Source organism: Labeo rohita, chromosome 15 (assembly GCF_022985175.1).
Source record: "Labeo rohita strain BAU-BD-2019 chromosome 15, IGBB_LRoh.1.0, whole genome shotgun sequence".
In the NCBI taxonomy this organism is placed as follows: domain Eukaryota; kingdom Metazoa; phylum Chordata; class Actinopteri; order Cypriniformes; family Cyprinidae; genus Labeo; species Labeo rohita.
In genome coordinates, this window is record NC_066883.1 from 19,322,248 (window position 1) to 19,341,011 (window position 18,764).

At 38.2% G+C, this 18,764-nt stretch overlaps 1 protein-coding gene across 1 annotated transcript; it reads left to right on the top strand.

Moving 5' to 3' along the window:
* The first annotated feature begins 282 nt into the window (after positions 1 to 282).
* Positions 283 to 12,165, top strand: hnf1ba (HNF1 homeobox Ba). The gene is made up of 9 exons (XM_051129919.1): positions 283 to 766; positions 2,962 to 3,161; positions 3,633 to 3,900; positions 3,985 to 4,220; positions 7,577 to 7,737; positions 8,449 to 8,575; positions 8,656 to 8,835; positions 8,921 to 9,039; positions 10,684 to 12,165. Exons 1-9 carry the CDS (start codon positions 402 to 404, stop codon positions 10,702 to 10,704), a joined length of 1,677 nt encoding a protein of 558 aa, XP_050985876.1. The 5' UTR covers positions 283 to 401; the 3' UTR covers positions 10,705 to 12,165.
* The last annotated feature ends 6,599 nt before the right edge of the window (positions 12,166 to 18,764 follow it).

Consider the following 18,764-nt stretch of genomic DNA (forward strand, 5'->3'; position numbering starts at 1 on the left):
GGTGAATATTCTTTAAATTCTAAACTATTATTATTATTGTTATTATTATTATTTTTGTTATTATTACAGCGCGCATTAACCAAAGTCGACAGAGTCCAAAGTTCTTTAGAGTTGTGCTGATAACAGGCCAGTGTGTAAACACGCAGTACCTGCGCGTCAGTCAATATGGCCCGGGACAGCTCATTTGCATAAAGGCCCCGAGCAGCCGCCCACTCATTACCATATTGTATATCGCCTGCCCTCTGGAAGCATCATGGCAAGTTATATCGTTCAGTCCGACAGGGAAGTGGCCTAACTTCTCGGAGCAGGTGTCTTCGGAGGAGCTCAGTGGAGGCGTGAGGAGGGGAAATTTCACATACTGCATTTCCCTCTTTATACCTCCTTGCGTACTAAACTTTTAGATGTTTGCAAAAATGGTTTCTAAGTTGACATCTTTGCAACAGGAGCTTCTTAGCGCCTTGTTGGACTCTGGAGTTACCAAAGATGTGCTTCTGCAAGCGCTGGAGGACCTGGACCCGACCCCGAGCGCTTTTGGAGTTAAACTGGACAGTCTGCAGATGTCCCCCTCCGGGTCCAAACTCAGTGATACGGATTCAAAGCCTGTGTTTCACACGCTGACCAATGGACACGGTAAAGGGAAGTTATCAGGGGATGAGGGCTCAGAGGACGGGGATGATTACGATACACCGCCGATACTGAAAGAGCTCCAGTCTCAAAACACAGAAGAAGCAGCGGAGCAGAGGGCAGAAATCGAGCGAATGTTGGCGTAAGTTTCTGCTTCTGCTATTATCACTTACTTTTTATACAAATTAAAAAGGGATACAAGTGAAAAAACTGTTAAGGAGCGTCTGAACTGACATTTGCTGTAATGGAGTTAAAGGCCGACTGTTTGTGTGACGTTAATGCCGTTTGACAAGCAGCTACTTTTGTCATTAGGATTAAATACAGAACGTTTATCAATTCGTATTAATATGCACAAAGTGTACATTCACCAAAAATATGCTAACATAAAAACGAATTCACGCTATACTGTAAAAAAAATATCAATCCACTAAAATAAAAAAGTTTAATTGCTGCCTCAAAATCAAACTTTTTAAATAAGCTAATTACTGAGTGAAAATTTTGAAACCCAATAACATTTAGTATAAATGACTAAAATTACTGTGACAGGTTAAAGTGATGGAATCAAATATACCGAAGAAAACATTTTAACACCGTAACATTGGCCTGAAATCACGGAAACGAAATTCAGTGATGATTTTTCTGAAAAGATAAATCGGCTGATGTTTACAAATTTAAAAGCACGCGCCAGTGTTTCCTCTTTTCACATTCTGGTTACTAATTATCTACGTGAGTTATTTCTTTAGCTTAGAGATATATCAACTAAAGAAGATCTATTTATTATTAACCACCTCTGCCCTCTCGAAAGAAAATAAAAACGCGCACTTGTCTGATTTCAATGCCTTTCGACGTAAAATAGCTAATTGCATTTATTTTAGGCTGTGTAAAATTATTCGTTATAATTTCAGAACTATCGTTATTACTATTATTTATGACTATAATAATTTTAAAAGAATTATTTTTGCAACTACTGTTTTTAAATAATCAGGCCGACTATAAATGAAAGTCACTGCATTTTTTACTACTAGGCTACTTTTTTTTATAGCTAATTCAGTATATGTTTATAATCTTTACAGCAGTATCAAACTAAAGATGAAAATCAAAACTCAAGCACGTGGGGTTGAGTTATTAATTTTATCCTATAAATCATCAACTGAAAGACACACAGTGACGAATGATTAGCGTGAATGGAGATCTAGTTATTCATTGTCGAAAGTTATAAACCAAGTTCGCTCACAGACATATGTCTTGTCAGTCTCCAAATCAAACCGTCTGGACAGATTTCTGGAGCAGAAGTTTAAGCTAAAAAATGGTAAGACCTCATTTCGTTTTAATGTACATCAGTACTAGCCGCTTTTCGACAATGCTTTGATCGTTTTTGTTCGTTTTATTAGGCTTTGTTCGTTTTATTAAGCCCGTTATTTTAACTTAGTTAATAATAAACATTACACCGCTTTTAATTTTTATAATTAATAATATAATTAGTTATAGATAATTATCTTTCTTGAATTAACCATACGCACGATGTTTCAGTGTAATTCTTTCTTTCTTTCTTTCTTTATATATATATATATATATATATATATATATATATAGCCTATTTTCCTTTTTTTATTTACTTCACCATATAAATGTAGACTATTTGTAGGTTGTATATGAACGGCATTTTTTAATCATTATGTATGATGAATAAAGTTGTATGTATATGTAGGGATTCAGGACCTTTGTACTGATAAGTAAAAAAAAGTATTATTTTGAAGTTAATATCATAATTACATTTTTGTTAAGTAACATTTAGCCTATATAAAAGAGTAAGACTTTTAAAAGTCATATCAAATCGTTTGGTTTCTCTAAATTAAACCAACCATTTCGTTTTAGCTTTTCCCCTATTTTTACCAGGAGTTCTATTTTTTTTATTTTTCAGTTTTGACTGATGCAATATATTCTCCTCTCTAAAGCAATGTTTAAAACCACGTTGAACTATTTTGTTTTAAAATGGCTTTATAATGTTCTCGGTGAGCAATATGCCGTTAAGTCCTTTACTTCTCTCTAACTTGTCCTTTTGTAATTAAATCACAGTGGTTGAATTGCGCGCACGCAATGAAGTCTTTAACCTTTGGAATTATTTACAACCTATTGAAAACACTGATTAACGACTGTTTATTAGCGCTGGGAACAATCGACCGCACTTACAGATCTTAACATGTTAAACAGATTATAAATACACTATCATAAATGCGAAATGAGTGAAACCAACAATTAAAAGATGATTTATACTACTAATAAGGTCATATAAAATGAGAGTGTTGTAGTTATGTTTTATGTTTCCGGCCGTTTCAGGGAGGACCCGTGGCGAGCGGCCCGCATGATCAAAGGCTACATGCAGCAGCACAATATCCCTCAGCGCGAGGTGGTGGATGTGACAGGCCTCAATCAGTCGCACCTGTCGCAGCACCTGAATAAAGGCACGCCTATGAAAACGCAGAAACGCGCGGCGCTCTACACCTGGTACGTCAGGAAACAGCGGGAGATCTTGCGACGTAAGTTAATATTTGTGTTTCTTGCTGCATGTTACAGTTTTGTTTTACAGTTTGAATAATATAAAACTTCCCAGTTCAGTTGCATGAAATTGAACAGTAGCTATCAAGCACTGCTTTCCATCTGAATTTTTCAAAAAAATATTCCTTTGATGTATAAATTCTTTTTCCTAATAATTATTTCTATATCTAACCCTTCCCCCAAATTATGTAATTTTTACATTTATGGAGATATGCCTACTATATATATATATATATATATTTAAGGTTGCCCTACTTATTACATCACCTTTGTCAGCCATTTTACATTTATGTTGTCATAAAAAGCACAATGACATATAAAGAGAAAAGTCATATAAAATTATGAGCAAGGGTCAAAGGTTATCACTCATAGTTGTTTCCTTTTACATCACACCCTCAGTGCTTATATGAAAATTCTGCAAGTGACACCAAAATCACTGTTTTATGTTTCAGAATTTAACCAGGCACAAGGCTCTGGCAGCAACATGTCAGACAAAGCCAACCAGGATCAGGTGCTGCTTTTTTTCTCAGAGTTCAGTCAGTCCGGGCAGAGTATGGGGCAGTCAGTGGACGATGCTGGCATTGAACCTGCTTGCAAGAAGATGAGACGCAACCGCTTCAAATGGGGTCCTGCATCCCAACAGATTCTTTACCAGGCTTATGAACGACAGAAGAACCCCAGCAAAGAGGAGAGGGAGGCACTGGTGGAGGAGTGCAACCGGTACGGATGGACTTCCTATGAATGTCAAAACTAGCCTTACTTTCATCCCAGTTATGCTAATATGTTTCTCTTGACTATATTTAGAGCTGAATGCCTCCAGAGAGGAGTATCGCCTTCTAAAGCTCACGGGCTTGGCTCCAACCTGGTCACGGAGGTGCGAGTCTACAACTGGTTTGCCAACAGGAGAAAGGAGGAGGCCTTTAGACAAAAACTGGCTATGGATGCCTATAGTGGACCAACGCACAGTCTGAACTCCCTTCTTGCACACGGTTCTCCACATCACCCACAAACCAGCAGTTCCCCACCAAGCAAGATGCAAGGTACTGACACATTCATAATCTCATATCTATGATTTGATAGTTCTGTTAGCCTGTCAATGTGGTTTAAGGTTTGAAAACACAATCACTGATCACTGGTCTTTTTGGCGGCAATGATAATTAGCACAAGCTTCATCATCATCATTCCACTAGTTGAAGAAGAGATGACGTAGTTGATGAGATCAGAGGGAAAAGGCAGTGATCAATGAGAGTGAGCTGAGCCAATGGCATTGTTATTCCCAGCTTTGAAACACACATCAAGAACAATCTGCATTGTACCTGCAATCTCAGCTCTACTGAAGTCAGCAGGCAAGAGTGGGACACAAAGAGCAGCCACCCTTGGACAGGACTCTGGGTCATCCTTGGGTCATGCAGCTCAGCTCACTCTCAAGGCCTAGTTATACCTGTAGAGTTCACTGCGGTTTACTGCAGGCCCCACTCCTCTGTTATCTAACGAATTGTATTCCCAGAAAGATTTATTGACTTAGCTTGATATGGCAAGACTTCGGCAGTAAAAGCAACACACTCTTTGACTCAACCAGCTTATTACCTATTGTTACTCTTTCATGTTTGAGCACCAAAGAGTCCGAGGGCTTTTGCTGTGGGTGTGTTGCTCGTTTCTGGTCCTGTGGCATGGCATTGAGTGGCTTGTCTGTTTGCGTGTGGTGTTTCCCTCTGCACACCTGACCAGTCAGTGACCTCAGGTTTTGTGTTAATTTGGATAGGAAGGGGGAGGAACGGGATGGGGTCGGTCTTCTCTTCCTTGCTCCTAGTCGAGGGACTTACAAGGTGTCCCTACCAGCAGCATCAGCTGTTTTTTGGTGTCAGAAGCTGGCCTGACAAGAATGGCACAGCAGGACCCCTCATCACGTTGCCAGGGCACAGCCTGTATTATGCATGCTTAATTGACAATTAAAATCCTTGGCTACTACATCTCCCAGGCCTTTGATAAGGGACTCCCCTCTTCCCTGATCTCTTTACCCTCTCCCAGCAGGGAACCCTATTGTCTGTGGCATATTAGAAGACTGTAGTGACTGTAACCGAGGTTCATTTATCTCTGCTGGGCCAGGGGGAGGGACACCTCGAAGCCCCTCTTCACCTTTATGGGCTGTATAGAGGCAGTGGCTGGGCTCTGAGCAAAACAGCAGGAGCTGTCCGCTGGACTATTGGCTCTTTTCTGGCCAGACAGGACTGATGAGCCCCTTCTGCTCAAGGTATGGAGGGTACCGGGTGATTCCCGGTCTCAGCCCCCCTCTCGGAAACTACGCAAACCAAGGATTTGTTACAGAGGTCGTTACTAGGTCAGATCAGAGAGAGACTACTTTTTTATTGATTCTGGTTCGGCCTGTTGATAACAGACAAGCCATTTCGGCGCTGCTGGAAGGTCAACCGATATGTACCTTTGGGGGCTGGCTGTGATCTTCGCTGTGTTTGTGTTGTGGTGCCGTTGGGAAAGCAAACCGCTTCCACAATGGTCTTTGATCCTATTTGGGTAAAATATGTTGGAGCGGTTGTCGTCGGCACTACAACTGTAGCTGTCAGTCTTTAGAAATATTGGTGAAGAAACTTTCATTTGAGACTGTCACCTCATGACCAAGGAAACCAGAATATTTAGCCTTTAAGTAATATTGCCCCTCCCTTGGATGTAGTAGCGAAGGACAAGCAGAGTACAGAAGAGTTCAACTGTCCTTGCTTGGTCTATTGGGGGCCACAGAAAGGCTGAAAGGCCACGTACGTCCTGCTAAGACCCAGGAGGCCTCTCATATGCGGCAATGCTATAATGAGCACTGCCTGGGGATGAAGAGCAAGGCTTTGATATTACATGCGTCCCAGGGAGAGCTGAACCTTTTAAAACCTGCTGAAGTCTACTGTTACCACTCCCCTTTAGGATTTCCCACCGCCCTCTGCCCTTTAACCAAGGTTAACCAAGCTAGCAAAGTTTTACATTTATGTATCCATCTTACCAAAAGCTGATTACAAAGCAAGAAAACAGATTCATAAATAGTGACATACCAAAACATTGTCAAGGAGTGCCTTACCCAAAAGTGAGTTCTATTGTTACCAATGGAGTTCAGTGCTTTTGGGAAATGCTCCCCAGGGCGACTGATCAGTCATTATTTAGCTATTTTGAGAATATTGCATCAGCCAATAACCTTGTACATTGTCTAGATATTGGTATCAGCATTGGTCACTGGCTCTGAATAGCGTAATTACGACTTAGTTTATGATACCATTCCATGCAACTTTTATGTCGCATTCTCAGAGGCTGTATTTTGGTTCCTGGTTCCCTGAGAAACAGAGCCCTCCTGCTGGTCAGCATGGCCCAGACAGCGCAGACCTAAATGACTGAGCATGAGAGGAGATCCCTGCAGTCCGAGTGAATGCCTGACGGAGTCAGACAATAGCCTTCTCTCTCCCTGACACTTTTAGTGGGTGCGCGGTAGTAAAGTAAAGACTGTTTATGGTCGCTGGCCCATTGTGTGCTGAGCAGGTTGTAGGCCCAGTGGAGTGCTTTATTGTCCTGTGCTGGTGTTTACAAGACACTGTCGAGAGCTGGCAATGCCATAAGTGTGCAAAGTTGTGTCTGCAGAGTTCTCCTGCACAATGAAACACAACAGAGTGATCGATTGGTTCTAAGACCTTTCGGTCATTTTTGCTGTTCTGCTGGTCACTTGGCTTTTTGTTTGGTGCATCTCTCAGGGAAAGAGGCTATCACAAATAAGGTGTATTCCGTTTGACAGTGTTGTCATCTTGCTTGGCTGGTCACCCTGGTATTTGAATGTAGGAGTGAAAGTCTTTTGGGCTGAAAAATGTGTCCAGCATTAGCATTAATTGAGTAATGTTTACCTTGTTCATATCCGTGGCGCTTGGGGTTGGTAAATATCTATTCAACAGGAGACAGCTGGATTCCTGTGGCCCCAAATAGTCAAGAGTACCCAAAGAAGATAAAACAAAGAACTAAGGTTCGGTAGAGCATAATTCCCTCATAATTCCATATGTCACATAGATCAGGGATGTCCGGTCATGCTCCTGGAGGGCCAACACACTTCCTCCAACACACCTACCTGGAAGTTTCTAGTAATCCAGAAGACCTTAATGAGCAAGTTCTATGCCCTCCAGGAGGATTGAACCCTGACGCATAGTATTCCAACAGAGTTTTGAAGGTCACTTGGTGTAGATTTTAGAGCTGCAGACAACCCACATATACACATTCGAATGACCTTGACCATTCAGGGACCAGGTGCTGAGGCCCCAGTTTGTTTGCTCTGCCCTACCTTGTCTGGGACCAACAGATATAGGCCAGAGTCACGTCAGTAGACTAATCTGACCATTTTCTCTCTTGCTTTCTCCCTCAATAGGTGTCCGGTACAGCCAACAAGGTCCTGGTGAAGTCAGTTCTTCAACAACGATCAACCACCATAGCAGCAATGCCATGGCAACCAGCCAGTCAGTGTTACAGCAGGTCTCTCCGGGGGCGCTGGACCCCAGCCACAGCCTCCTGTCACCTGACGTCAAGATGGTGAGCACTTTTGAGTCCAGATAAGATAACGCCATGTCTGCTTTTGACACTGAAACATGAAGTAGGGCCTGATAGATATTACCTTCACCCAAAGTGGGCTTACAAACACTGCATTGTGCTAAACCCAGAAGCAGACGGTAGGCCTTGGCCCACAGTGCACCGCAGGGCCAATCTTAGCAAATGTTAGCCAATGTTAGCCAGTGGAAGTGAGAAAGGGGCACGGCCATGGCTGTGCCAACAAACCTGACAAAGAAACATTCTGTTTGTATTGATTAAATGCCCCGCAGAGGAGGAGAAGGGTGGAGTTGTGCTTGTTCCCTCTCGGTTAAGTGACACCGGCACTCAATTGAGGTGCTTATCTGAATACTAATGTTTGAGTTGGGTGAGCTGTTCTTGTAGCTTTTTGTTTCAGAACAATTTTCTATGCATTAATTTTTCTGGCAAGGCTGTGGCATTACACTACAGGTCAAATTCATCATGGTTTAGGGTGCGTTTCTGACAACGGAAGTTGGCGTAGGAGGAAGGGAGTATGACAGCAGCTTATCTGAGCAGTCAGACGGTTGTCTGAGCATGGCCTCCTCTCAACTCAGCTTATTCAAATAAAGCCCTGTGTGTGTGTCAGGGCTCCAATACCTTCTTAAGATAAGAGTACAGTTGAAACAGTTGGTACAGAAGCATTCTAGTCATTCTATTGGTGTATTTTCTTCACAGATCTCTGTATCAGGCGGAGGTCTTCCTCCAGTCAGCACCCTGACCAACATCCATGCATCCCACCACGTGCACCAACAGACCCCCAACCTCATAATGCCGCTTTCTGGAGTCATGGCCATCGCACAAAGTGAGTGTCCAACCACTTTGCTTTCCATTTCAGATTCCTCATGCATTCTCCACTTGACACCTCATTGTTCTCGCATCCAGGTTTAAACACGTCACAGGCGCAGACGGTACCTGTCATCAACAGCGTTGCAGGCAGTCTGGCAGCTTTGCAGCCAGTGCAGTTCTCGCAGCAGCTGAATGGCCCACACCAGCAGCTCATGCAACAGTCACCTGGTCACATGAGCCAGCAGCCCTTCATGGCCTCCGTCTCACACTCACACAGTGAGTCCACTTCCTCTGTCCAGTATCAATTCATTTTCAAGATCTTTCAAAGGACTGTTGATGTGACCATCTGTTATTTTTACAGTGTACTCACACAAGCAGGAGCCGCCCCAGTATTCTCACTCATCTCGGTTTCCCCCCGCCATGGTTGTGACAGACGCCAACAGCCTCAGTACACTGAGCTCAATGTCCTCCAGCAAACAGGTCAGTCATCCACAACATTAACCAAAATGCATTAATGTTTAATAGATTACTCATCCTCACGTTGTTCCAAACCTGCAAGACCTTAGTTCATCTTCAGACCACAAATTAAGATATTTTTGATGAAATCCAAGAGTTTTGTGACTCTGCATAGACAGCAACGCAACTACCATGTTCAAGGCCCAGAAAGGTAGCAAGGACGTCGTTAAAATAGTCCATGTGACATCAGTGGTTCAACTGTAACTTTATGAAGCTACGAGAATACTGCTTGTGCGCAAAGAAAACAAAAATAATGACTTTATTAATCAATTCTGTGTCTTTGACACGCGTTTACAAGAGTACCACGACGGTGTTCTAACCTAGAATAATTGAGAACTGCCACAGATGCTTTCTGTATCAATGCATGTTTGATATATTTCAGAATATTGCTCTTAAGCAATGGTCACCAGACTAAACAACAACATTTAATCACTAGCATTTCTGTGATCGGTGTAAGATTTCCAGAGTGGGCTGAATATGACCAACGTTGAGTTTTTCAGTCAACATGGTTTAATTTGTGCGCAAACCTAACCTACTGTCTTTTGTTTGGCTGGGTTTGTTGCACATCTCAATCAGTGAAGCGAGCCAACATGTGGATACTCCTCAGAATTCCTATTTCCTTTGAACAGCTTGACCAATCAGTCACCCATGATCCCAGCCGGAGCACGGCATGATTGATGAAACCACCTTTCGCTTTCATAGTCACTTCTTTCTTTCTTTCAGTAAAATTAATATCATTTTTTAATATCTTTTGTTTATTTTTTGTTTCGTTTTACATTTTTTCACTTTTTAATCTTGCAACGTCACACTTAAGTCCAATTTAGCAGTGCGGTCAGGAAATGATCCTCGCTGTTAATCAAAGCCATCATGCTCTTTCGGCTCCCCTGCCGTGGACGGGAGTGTATGCAGTAATTACGCCTCTTCCCTTTTCCCCTGCACTCTGACCGCTCTAGCCTGAAATGCGGTTTGCAGTCACCATTTTCACATGCCCAATTTCCCACGCTGCCACATGAATAGCAGCACCGACCCTTATAGCTTGAACTTTCTACCTGCATGTACTTTATCAAGATGTTTCTAATTCTGGATAATTTTTAGATATTTCACCTGTGTGAGGTAAATGGAAACACTTTTTAGTTTTAGATATCTCAGGTATGTGGCTCCTCAACCCCCCAGGTCCGAGAGAGCAATTTCAAACTCTTATCAGCTTGCTGTATTTGGACTGGGCGGTGCAGTGGGCGCTCGGGGGGACATTACAAACCACGCTCGGTCTTTATAACCCTCCTGTTTGCCGAGCTTTCCCACCCAGCCCAACAACAAAAACTCACCTCCGTTTGGAGACTTGCATCTAATGAGTGTAGTCTGAGCAGCTGGATGGCACCTTTATCAGGTGAGGCTGTTTGTCAGCCAGCGGGTCACCACAGGGTCACCTGCCTCTCCCTCTCCAAAGAAAGAGCAAAAACACCTAAACAATACGAGAAAATGTTAGTTACAATGGGAAAGAACACACAGGGATGAGGTGTATATTTGGTCAGGTGTGGCTGATAAGGAAATTCCGCACTCGTACAGAATGCTTATGTGACCGTTTCCTCTTTCTCTCTCTTTTTGCAGTGTCCACTGCAGGCCTGGTGAGCACGTACACCTGACTTCCTCAATGCCTAGCAACAGGAGCACATCGTCCCCACCTCCATTCCCCCTCATCGTGCCCGTATCTGTGGCAACCCATAATAAGCACGAGAGGCACGCTGGATGATGAGTTAGTCAATAAACCTGGGGAAGCAGGACTGACGAGAACGGACGCTGTTAGGTTGTTTTGTTGCATCAGAAGTCTGGCTTGTACGATCAACATTGGTACACAGTATTTTACTTCTCAGTGATGGACTTGGGTGATCCTGAAGAACAAAGCTACAGATACAAAGACCAGAACGGAGCGGAAAGACCTGATTTCCTGGAATAGAAGCACAAAGTGTCCATATGTGCTTGGTGAAGACAATCAGCCAATGTTAGAAGCACCTGTAGGAGTTTATGTAACGTGTAACTGATGCAAAGACGTCTTCCGTGAGATCTAAATGCTTAGACAATGTTCTGTACAGTTGAATGTAAATACAAACAATTATTATATCATTCGTATGAAGGATGTAAATATTCAATAGTCCATGTGGTGTGCTGTTTTCTCTGTCTAAACTGTGATTCAGGATGTGACAATCTATGAAACATATATGCAATGTGTTGCGATTTCAGACGTTTTCGACTACTTTGTTGACGTCGAATCTTAAAAGTGAGAAAATTGTAAAGCACATTTAACAAACCTGAACCTATTGATCTCCCTGCAAGCCTGGTTTTAAAATAGACGCTATTGTCAATGTTGACTATTAGCATTAGTGTCGTCAGTTAGATAACAGTCTGTGCCAGGACTTCCACAGTATGACAAACTCCCATCCAAGAAAGATACGGTCGATTCAGAGAGACAGATAACTCCATCCGCATAGCCACTCACAATCTTTGCGATATCAACGGGAACGGCCGTGAATCATGACGTGCCTTTCTAATCTAAATATTGACTTACAATCAAACTGTCATTGTCATGGTGGAGAGATACGGGACAAGAGCGTCCCGTCGAATGGTTATCAGTAGGAATTTCATAAAAGTTGGGAAACTGAGCCCGTTCGCCATTTTAAACAGTATTACCTGCTCACACCACTCTGAACTACCAGGAAGCATTGTGAAATAGCTTTTATTGTGGCTCTTTACCTTGTTGTTTTTTTTACATTTACTGGCATGTATGTCCACAATTTCAAAACTGACACTGTCATTTTGGTAAACTGAAGAAACGAGTGCACACGTCCCCATCTAAGAGTTTGAATACTTGTCAAAAGGTCACTTCAATGTTTGTTTTTAATGTTGTTGACTATGTTCCCACTGCCAGTTGACCTGAGGTTACAGTGCTGGTGTATTCTCCTGTTTTAAGCTGGATTTATACAAAATGTGATTCTGTCCACATTGTATTATTTTTGTATAAAATGAAATCAATCTTTTAAAATCATTATTTATGCTTTACGAAAAAAGTTTCAAGTAAAGTTTTTTTTCTCAAGATTGATAACTGTGGTCTGTCTTTGATTTGTAAGCTGAAATGACATCATATTGTAGGTATACATTTCCTCATACTAAATATTATACTAGTGTTTGCCCAACGATTTTGCAATTTTACTGTCTCTAGCATAGTTTTTCTCTTGAACCTGATTATTTTTATGACATGGGTGGTTGGAATGTGTTTCCTTTCAGCAAGGACCCATTACCAACCTCTCTTACCTGTTGCAATATGTCTTGTTAAGAAGAGCTTGTGTGGTTTTGGAACTTAAAGTCTGTGGAAAGTTACAAATGTATTGCTGAAAACACGCTATGAACTAGTAGTACTGATTTGTGAAGTTTGACCGTTAAACTGTTTTGTTTCCTCCCCTAACACTATAACAACTATGTCTTCGTCGCGTAAATGCATATTACCTAGTTGCAATGATTTACAAAGCAGCTCGGTTTCCCGCGAGTGGGCGTGGTCTTACCGCGGATGGCGGGCACGACCCAAGCGTTTTTTATTATTCAGATTTAGCTGGGTAAGAACGGGTTAAGAACACATTTTTCTGTGGTGTGACAAACTCAGAACACATATTTAATATGCTTTAAACAGACTTTAAAGGGATAGTTAACATAAAAATGAAAATTATGTCATTACTCTTTAAACCTGTAATGAGTTCCTTTCTTCTGCTGAACACAAAAGAAGATGCTTTTAAAGAATGTTGGTAGCCAAACAGTTGATGGTATCCATTTACTACCATAGTTTTTTTTTTCCCCGATAATATGCAAGTACTGTCAACTTTAACATTCTTCAAAATAACTTCTTTGTGTTCAGCAAAAGAAAGAAGGTCATTTAACCTCCTGAGACCTTGCATCCTCATATGAGGACATTATATTTTAGTGAACTTCTCTGAAAATGTACATGTTTTAAGACTGGATGTCCTCCAGAGCACATTCAGGGCTTTTCAGAGATACTAAATGTTTGGATGTTTCACCATAACCACTCCCTCTCCTTGGTCTTCAAAAATGTCTAGTATTAATTTAGTGACACTAATGATAATATGATAATATTTTGTAATTATCATTTAAATCTGATTCATTTTTAAACTGTGTGTCATAAATCAAAATCTTAGGAAAATGTTATGGGGTTTCAAATATCAAAATATGACTTTCTTTTACGAAACAAGATGTTGATTTCATACATTTCCTCATATGAGGACACCGGGACTAAAAGCATGTTTATTACGCATTTTGGGAGACACGACAAATGAATAGGGAAAGAAATTATATTTTAATATTCCTATGAAATATTATGTATTATTATGAAAATCTTGTCAATTATTACTCCTTTTACTTCTTTTTTTCATTACATGTTGCCCCCAAAACACATTAATATGCTAATTAGATTTGGCCATTTTACACACAATTTGCATAAAGAAAAAATGGTATATAAAATCATTCTGTTATAACATAGTTGAGACTTTATACAAAGTTTGGTAAAAAAAAATCCTGAAAACTAAAAATGTATTGGTGATTTGGAAAAAAAATAAATAAATCAGTTGTTTTTGCCTATGCATGTTCATTCATGTTTTTTTTTATTTATTTTAAATTGAGTCCTGATGTCCTCTACCAAAGACATAGCATAACTTATGAATGAAATATCATAATTTTTTAATGCTTTAAACAATGTAATGACATGAAAAAATACTTTTCTTTTTAACCTTTTTTTTCTGGGTTTTAGGAGGATAGGTTTGTAAAAAAATATATATATATATATATATATATATTTGGGTGAACTATCACTTTAATAGTCCATTTTAGGAATTAAATTCAGAATATTTTGAGGATTATGAGTCTGGGAAATATTTCAAATATGTTGTGTTGTATTTTGTTCAGCAGCGTGAGTGAGGATCAAGTGCATGTCTGGAAGAAAACCTCCCTGTTGCTTTTTGTTTTCCTCCTACAGGTCTGAAACAACAATTTTTAAAATTCCCCACACAGGCTATTACTAAACTTGGAGGATGAGCCGCATGTTGTTGATGGGAATGAAACTCATGCCAATGCCACACAGTGAGAGTGACCGCATTGTTGCTGTAGGGTGGAAGAGTATGCTGGGAAAACATGGCTCCCTCAACATGAGACTGTAATTAGGTGAATTTACCTCATTCTGCTCAAACAAAATGCACATTTATGCATACAAAGGCCTTGTTTAATAAAACAAGTGTTGTCATTTTAGTGATAGTCTTCTGTTTTTATTTAATTAACTGCTCATTCACAATTACATATACATTTTGTCTATGTAAAGATTCCCATACAAAAATTAACCATGGTTTTACTACAAATAAAACCAAAAAACCAAAGTAACAACAAATTAAGCATGGTTTTGCGGTGCTAAAAATACTTTAACCATGGTATTTGTAGTAAAATAAAACATATTTTGAGTAATTCTTTTAGCTTTATGCCAGTGACATGCTGATTGCAGCTCAAGCTGTAGCCATGTTACACTTATTGTGACTTTAAAACTTTGTTCTGAGCTTTTTTGTCTTCATTTGAAGACAGAGTTATGAAAGAGAGCGTCCTGCTGGGTATACACTTGTAACCCAATGATGTCGCCCTGTTTGGTTATCAATGAGGCCTTTGATTTTGCTCCCAGGGAGCCACTAAAGATCTTACTGCTGCTCTCTTTTACTGCACTGCCCTGAAAAGAGCAGAGGAGCAGTGAGCGAGAGATAGAGAGAGAGAGAGAAAGACAGAGAGAGCAATGCTTATTAGCATTCTTAGGAGGTGTTGAGTTAACAATGCAGCCAACAACAATGATTATAACCATTGTTTTAGTTCAATTCAAGGACAGCGCTGTAAATGTTAGAAGTAATTCTTGTATTTTCACAAGACTATAATGGCATAAACACAATGAAGTGCTAATACTGGCGAAATTACTTAAGATTAATGATGTTGTAAGTGATGCTTTTTGTGGTAGTGAAACATGTACTGACTTTAATATTACCAGTATTCTGCTATATATATATAGCAGCAGAATACTGTTAATATTATATATAATATTATATATAATTTTTTTTTTGCCATGTATTTTTTTTGGAGGAAAATAATCAGCTTGAACATGCCAAGAAGCATGATATTTCCACATGTTTCTTGTAAGATATTGTATAATTCAACAGACACAGTAGGGAAGGCCTGGATCTTTGCTTCTGGACAAGACTCAGAGGTCAACACAAGAGCAAGATGGACACACAGAGAACAGAGAGAAGGGACAAAAGGACAGAAAATGGAAGTTACAAACTGAATGTAGCTGTGTGTTTAGTAGTCAGAGGAGAATGGGCACTACATCAACTCCAGCTGGGCCCCAAAGGGTTTTAATGGGCAGAAGAACCCAGCAGGGGTCAGAGGTCAGGAGGCCAATCTCTGCCAGGGCTAATTGGTAACACTGCTTCAAACTGAGATCAAAATTAGCCTTTGAAGTTTTGAACAGTTTATAATATCAACATATTAAACTAAGACAGCTACACTACCAGTCAAAAGTTTGAACAGTAAGATTTTTAATTTTTTTTTCAAGCCTCTTCAGCTCACCAAGCAAAAGCAGTAATATTGTGAAATATTTTTACTATTTTAAAATAACTGCTTTCTATTTGAATATATGTTAAAATGTAATTAATTCCTGTGATTAAAGCTACATTTTCAGCATCATTACTCCAGTCTTCAGTGTCACATGATCCTTCAGAAATCATTCTAATATGTTGATTTACATTTTGTTTATTTATTATTATTATAATTAATATATTAATATTTAAAACAGTTCTTTTTCAGGATTCTTTGATAAATAGAAAGATCCAAAGATCAGGATTTATCTGAAATTTTTTACTATAGAAATTAATACTTTCATTTAGCAATGATGCTTTAAATTGATCAAAAGTGAGGATAAAGACATTTATAATGTTACAAAAGAAAATTCAGTTCTTCTGAACTTGCTATTCGTCAGAGAAACCGGAAACATCAGTTGTTTTCAACATAATAATAATAAATGTTTTTTTGAACAGCAAGTCAACACATTAGAATGATTTCTGAAGGATCATGTGACTGAAGTAACGATCCAAAAAATTCAGCTTTGAAATCACAGGAATAAATTATAATTTAAAATATATTCAAATAGGAAACAGTTGTCTTAAATAGTAAAAATATTACAAAATTTTACTGTTTTTGCTGTACTTTCGATCAAATAAATGCAGGCTTGGTGAGCATAAGAGACTTTTTTAAAAATATTAAAAATCTTACTGTTCAAAAACCTTTGGTAGCGTATGTTTTATAAACATACATTTATTTTGTATATGTAAATTGTATATATTTTTTAAAATATTTGCTTATATACAATTTCAATACAAATATGTAAACATTTGTGTATATTAGGTATTTATTTATTTATATTCTATATTTAAATTATACACACACACACACACACACACAATTAAATTAATTAATAATAATAACATTTATATTATATAAAAATGTATATTAAACAATACAATAATGAATGTATAGAGGCGGAGAGAGATTTTATATATATATGTATATGTATATATATATATATATATATATATGAAACAAATTGTATAGATAGATATAATAGATAGATAGATATTGTGCATATAAATATATAATTTGCCAAATAACAACAGTAGAAACAATAAATCAAAACAATAATTTGTTTTCCAGTTTTAATTGTTGTTTAATTCTTAAAGTGAACTGCAAACAATTTACAATCTCCGCTGAATTCACACAGTTCATAAATATCCAAAACATACAGTCTGTGAAACAAACCATAAACTGCACAATGGCTTGACAGGTTGACAGCAGCTGGATGACTTGAAGCAAATGTGGCAGAGAGGAATAAAAATGTCATTATTAATCACTGATTGTTCCGCGTCTATTAAGAGGAAGCACGCTGCATTCAAACGAAATCATTACAGATGAGAAACTGCATGTAAACAGACATTTTCATGACCCCACAAACTCTGTGAAGGAATTTATCATTCCTGCTTTTGTCATGCTTTGGTAGTTTATTGATCGATTCTCTACACAGAGCCACATTTTGGAATGAGAATGGATCCATTCGGGCTTTGTGTCTAAATGGGAGCGAATGCATTCGGCCTTTCAGCTCAGAGACGGATCATACTGTAAAAGGGAGTCCTGACAGACAGCAGTGGCCGCTGATGCTGGTGCGGGATCTGGTGATTTATGGTGATTGGTGGGATGCTCTGAGTCAGTTGTGGGTTAATGTTCACCTGGGTCACAGAGCCACTGCTGGAACCTGCCTGTATTCACATCAGGCCCTCTGACGAGACTGGCCTCAAGCTAAACCCACCACTCTCAGTGGGGAAACAGCGTCCTTCATAGCTGCTCAATGGATCCTAATGGTTATGTAAGGTGGCTATTCAGAAAGCTGAATGGGCTTGGGTGGAAAAGAAATATCAATCTTGTCCAATGCATTAACACAGCCAAACTCAGTACACCTCCCCTTTTCATGGTACTATTTAAAAAATAAAACAAACCAAAACAAAAAACACTAACCAAGCCAAACAACAACAAAAAACAACACAATATATACACTCAATATATATATTATTATATTTTTATGATATGTAGTACTAGCAATTTATTTTATTTTAATATTAGTTTATGTTTTAATCTACTTATTTTCACACACACACACACACACAAAACAAAAGCAAAACAACAACGACAACAAAATAGCATATTCCAGTACTTTCATATAATTATAACAAAACAATGAATAATGTGAACACTGAACAAAACGAATATGGGACAGTATGGAGGGACGATGTACCAGCAATCAAACAATCAAACAAACAAACAAAATTCTTAAACTGTCGGTATTCAAAAAACAACATAGTTTTAATCTTTTCTACATTATAATGGTCCTGTCAAAATAAATAAATAAATATAATAAAAAATAAATAAAAAAATTAAATAAAGAAAAGAAAAGAAAACAATAAAATAAAATCCTTAAACTGTTGATATTCAAGAAACAACATAGGTTAAATCTTTTTTTTTAAACATTATAATGGTCCTGTCAAAATAAAAAAAAAAAAAAATAAATAAATAAATAAATAAAATAAAATAAAATAAAATAAAATAAAATAAAATAAAATCCTTAAACTGTTGATATTCAAGAAACAACATAGTTTGAATCTTTTCTACATTATAATGGTCCTGTCAAAATAAATAAATAAATATAATAAAAAATAAATAAAAAAATTAAATAAAGAAAAGAAAAGAAAACAATAAAATAAAATGCTTAAACTGCTGATATTCAAGAAACAACATAGTTTGAATCTTTTCTGCATTATATAACGGCCCTGTCAAAAAATAAAATAAAATAAAATAAAATAAAATAAATAAAAAAAATAAAATAAAATAAAAAATAAATAAATAAATAAAATCCCTAAACTGTTGATATTCAAGAAACAACATCGTTTGAATGTTTTCTGCATTATAACGGTCCTGTCAAAAAAAAATAAAAAATAAATAAAAAAATAAAAAAATAAATAAAATAAAATATAAAATAAATAAATAAATGAATAAATAAATAA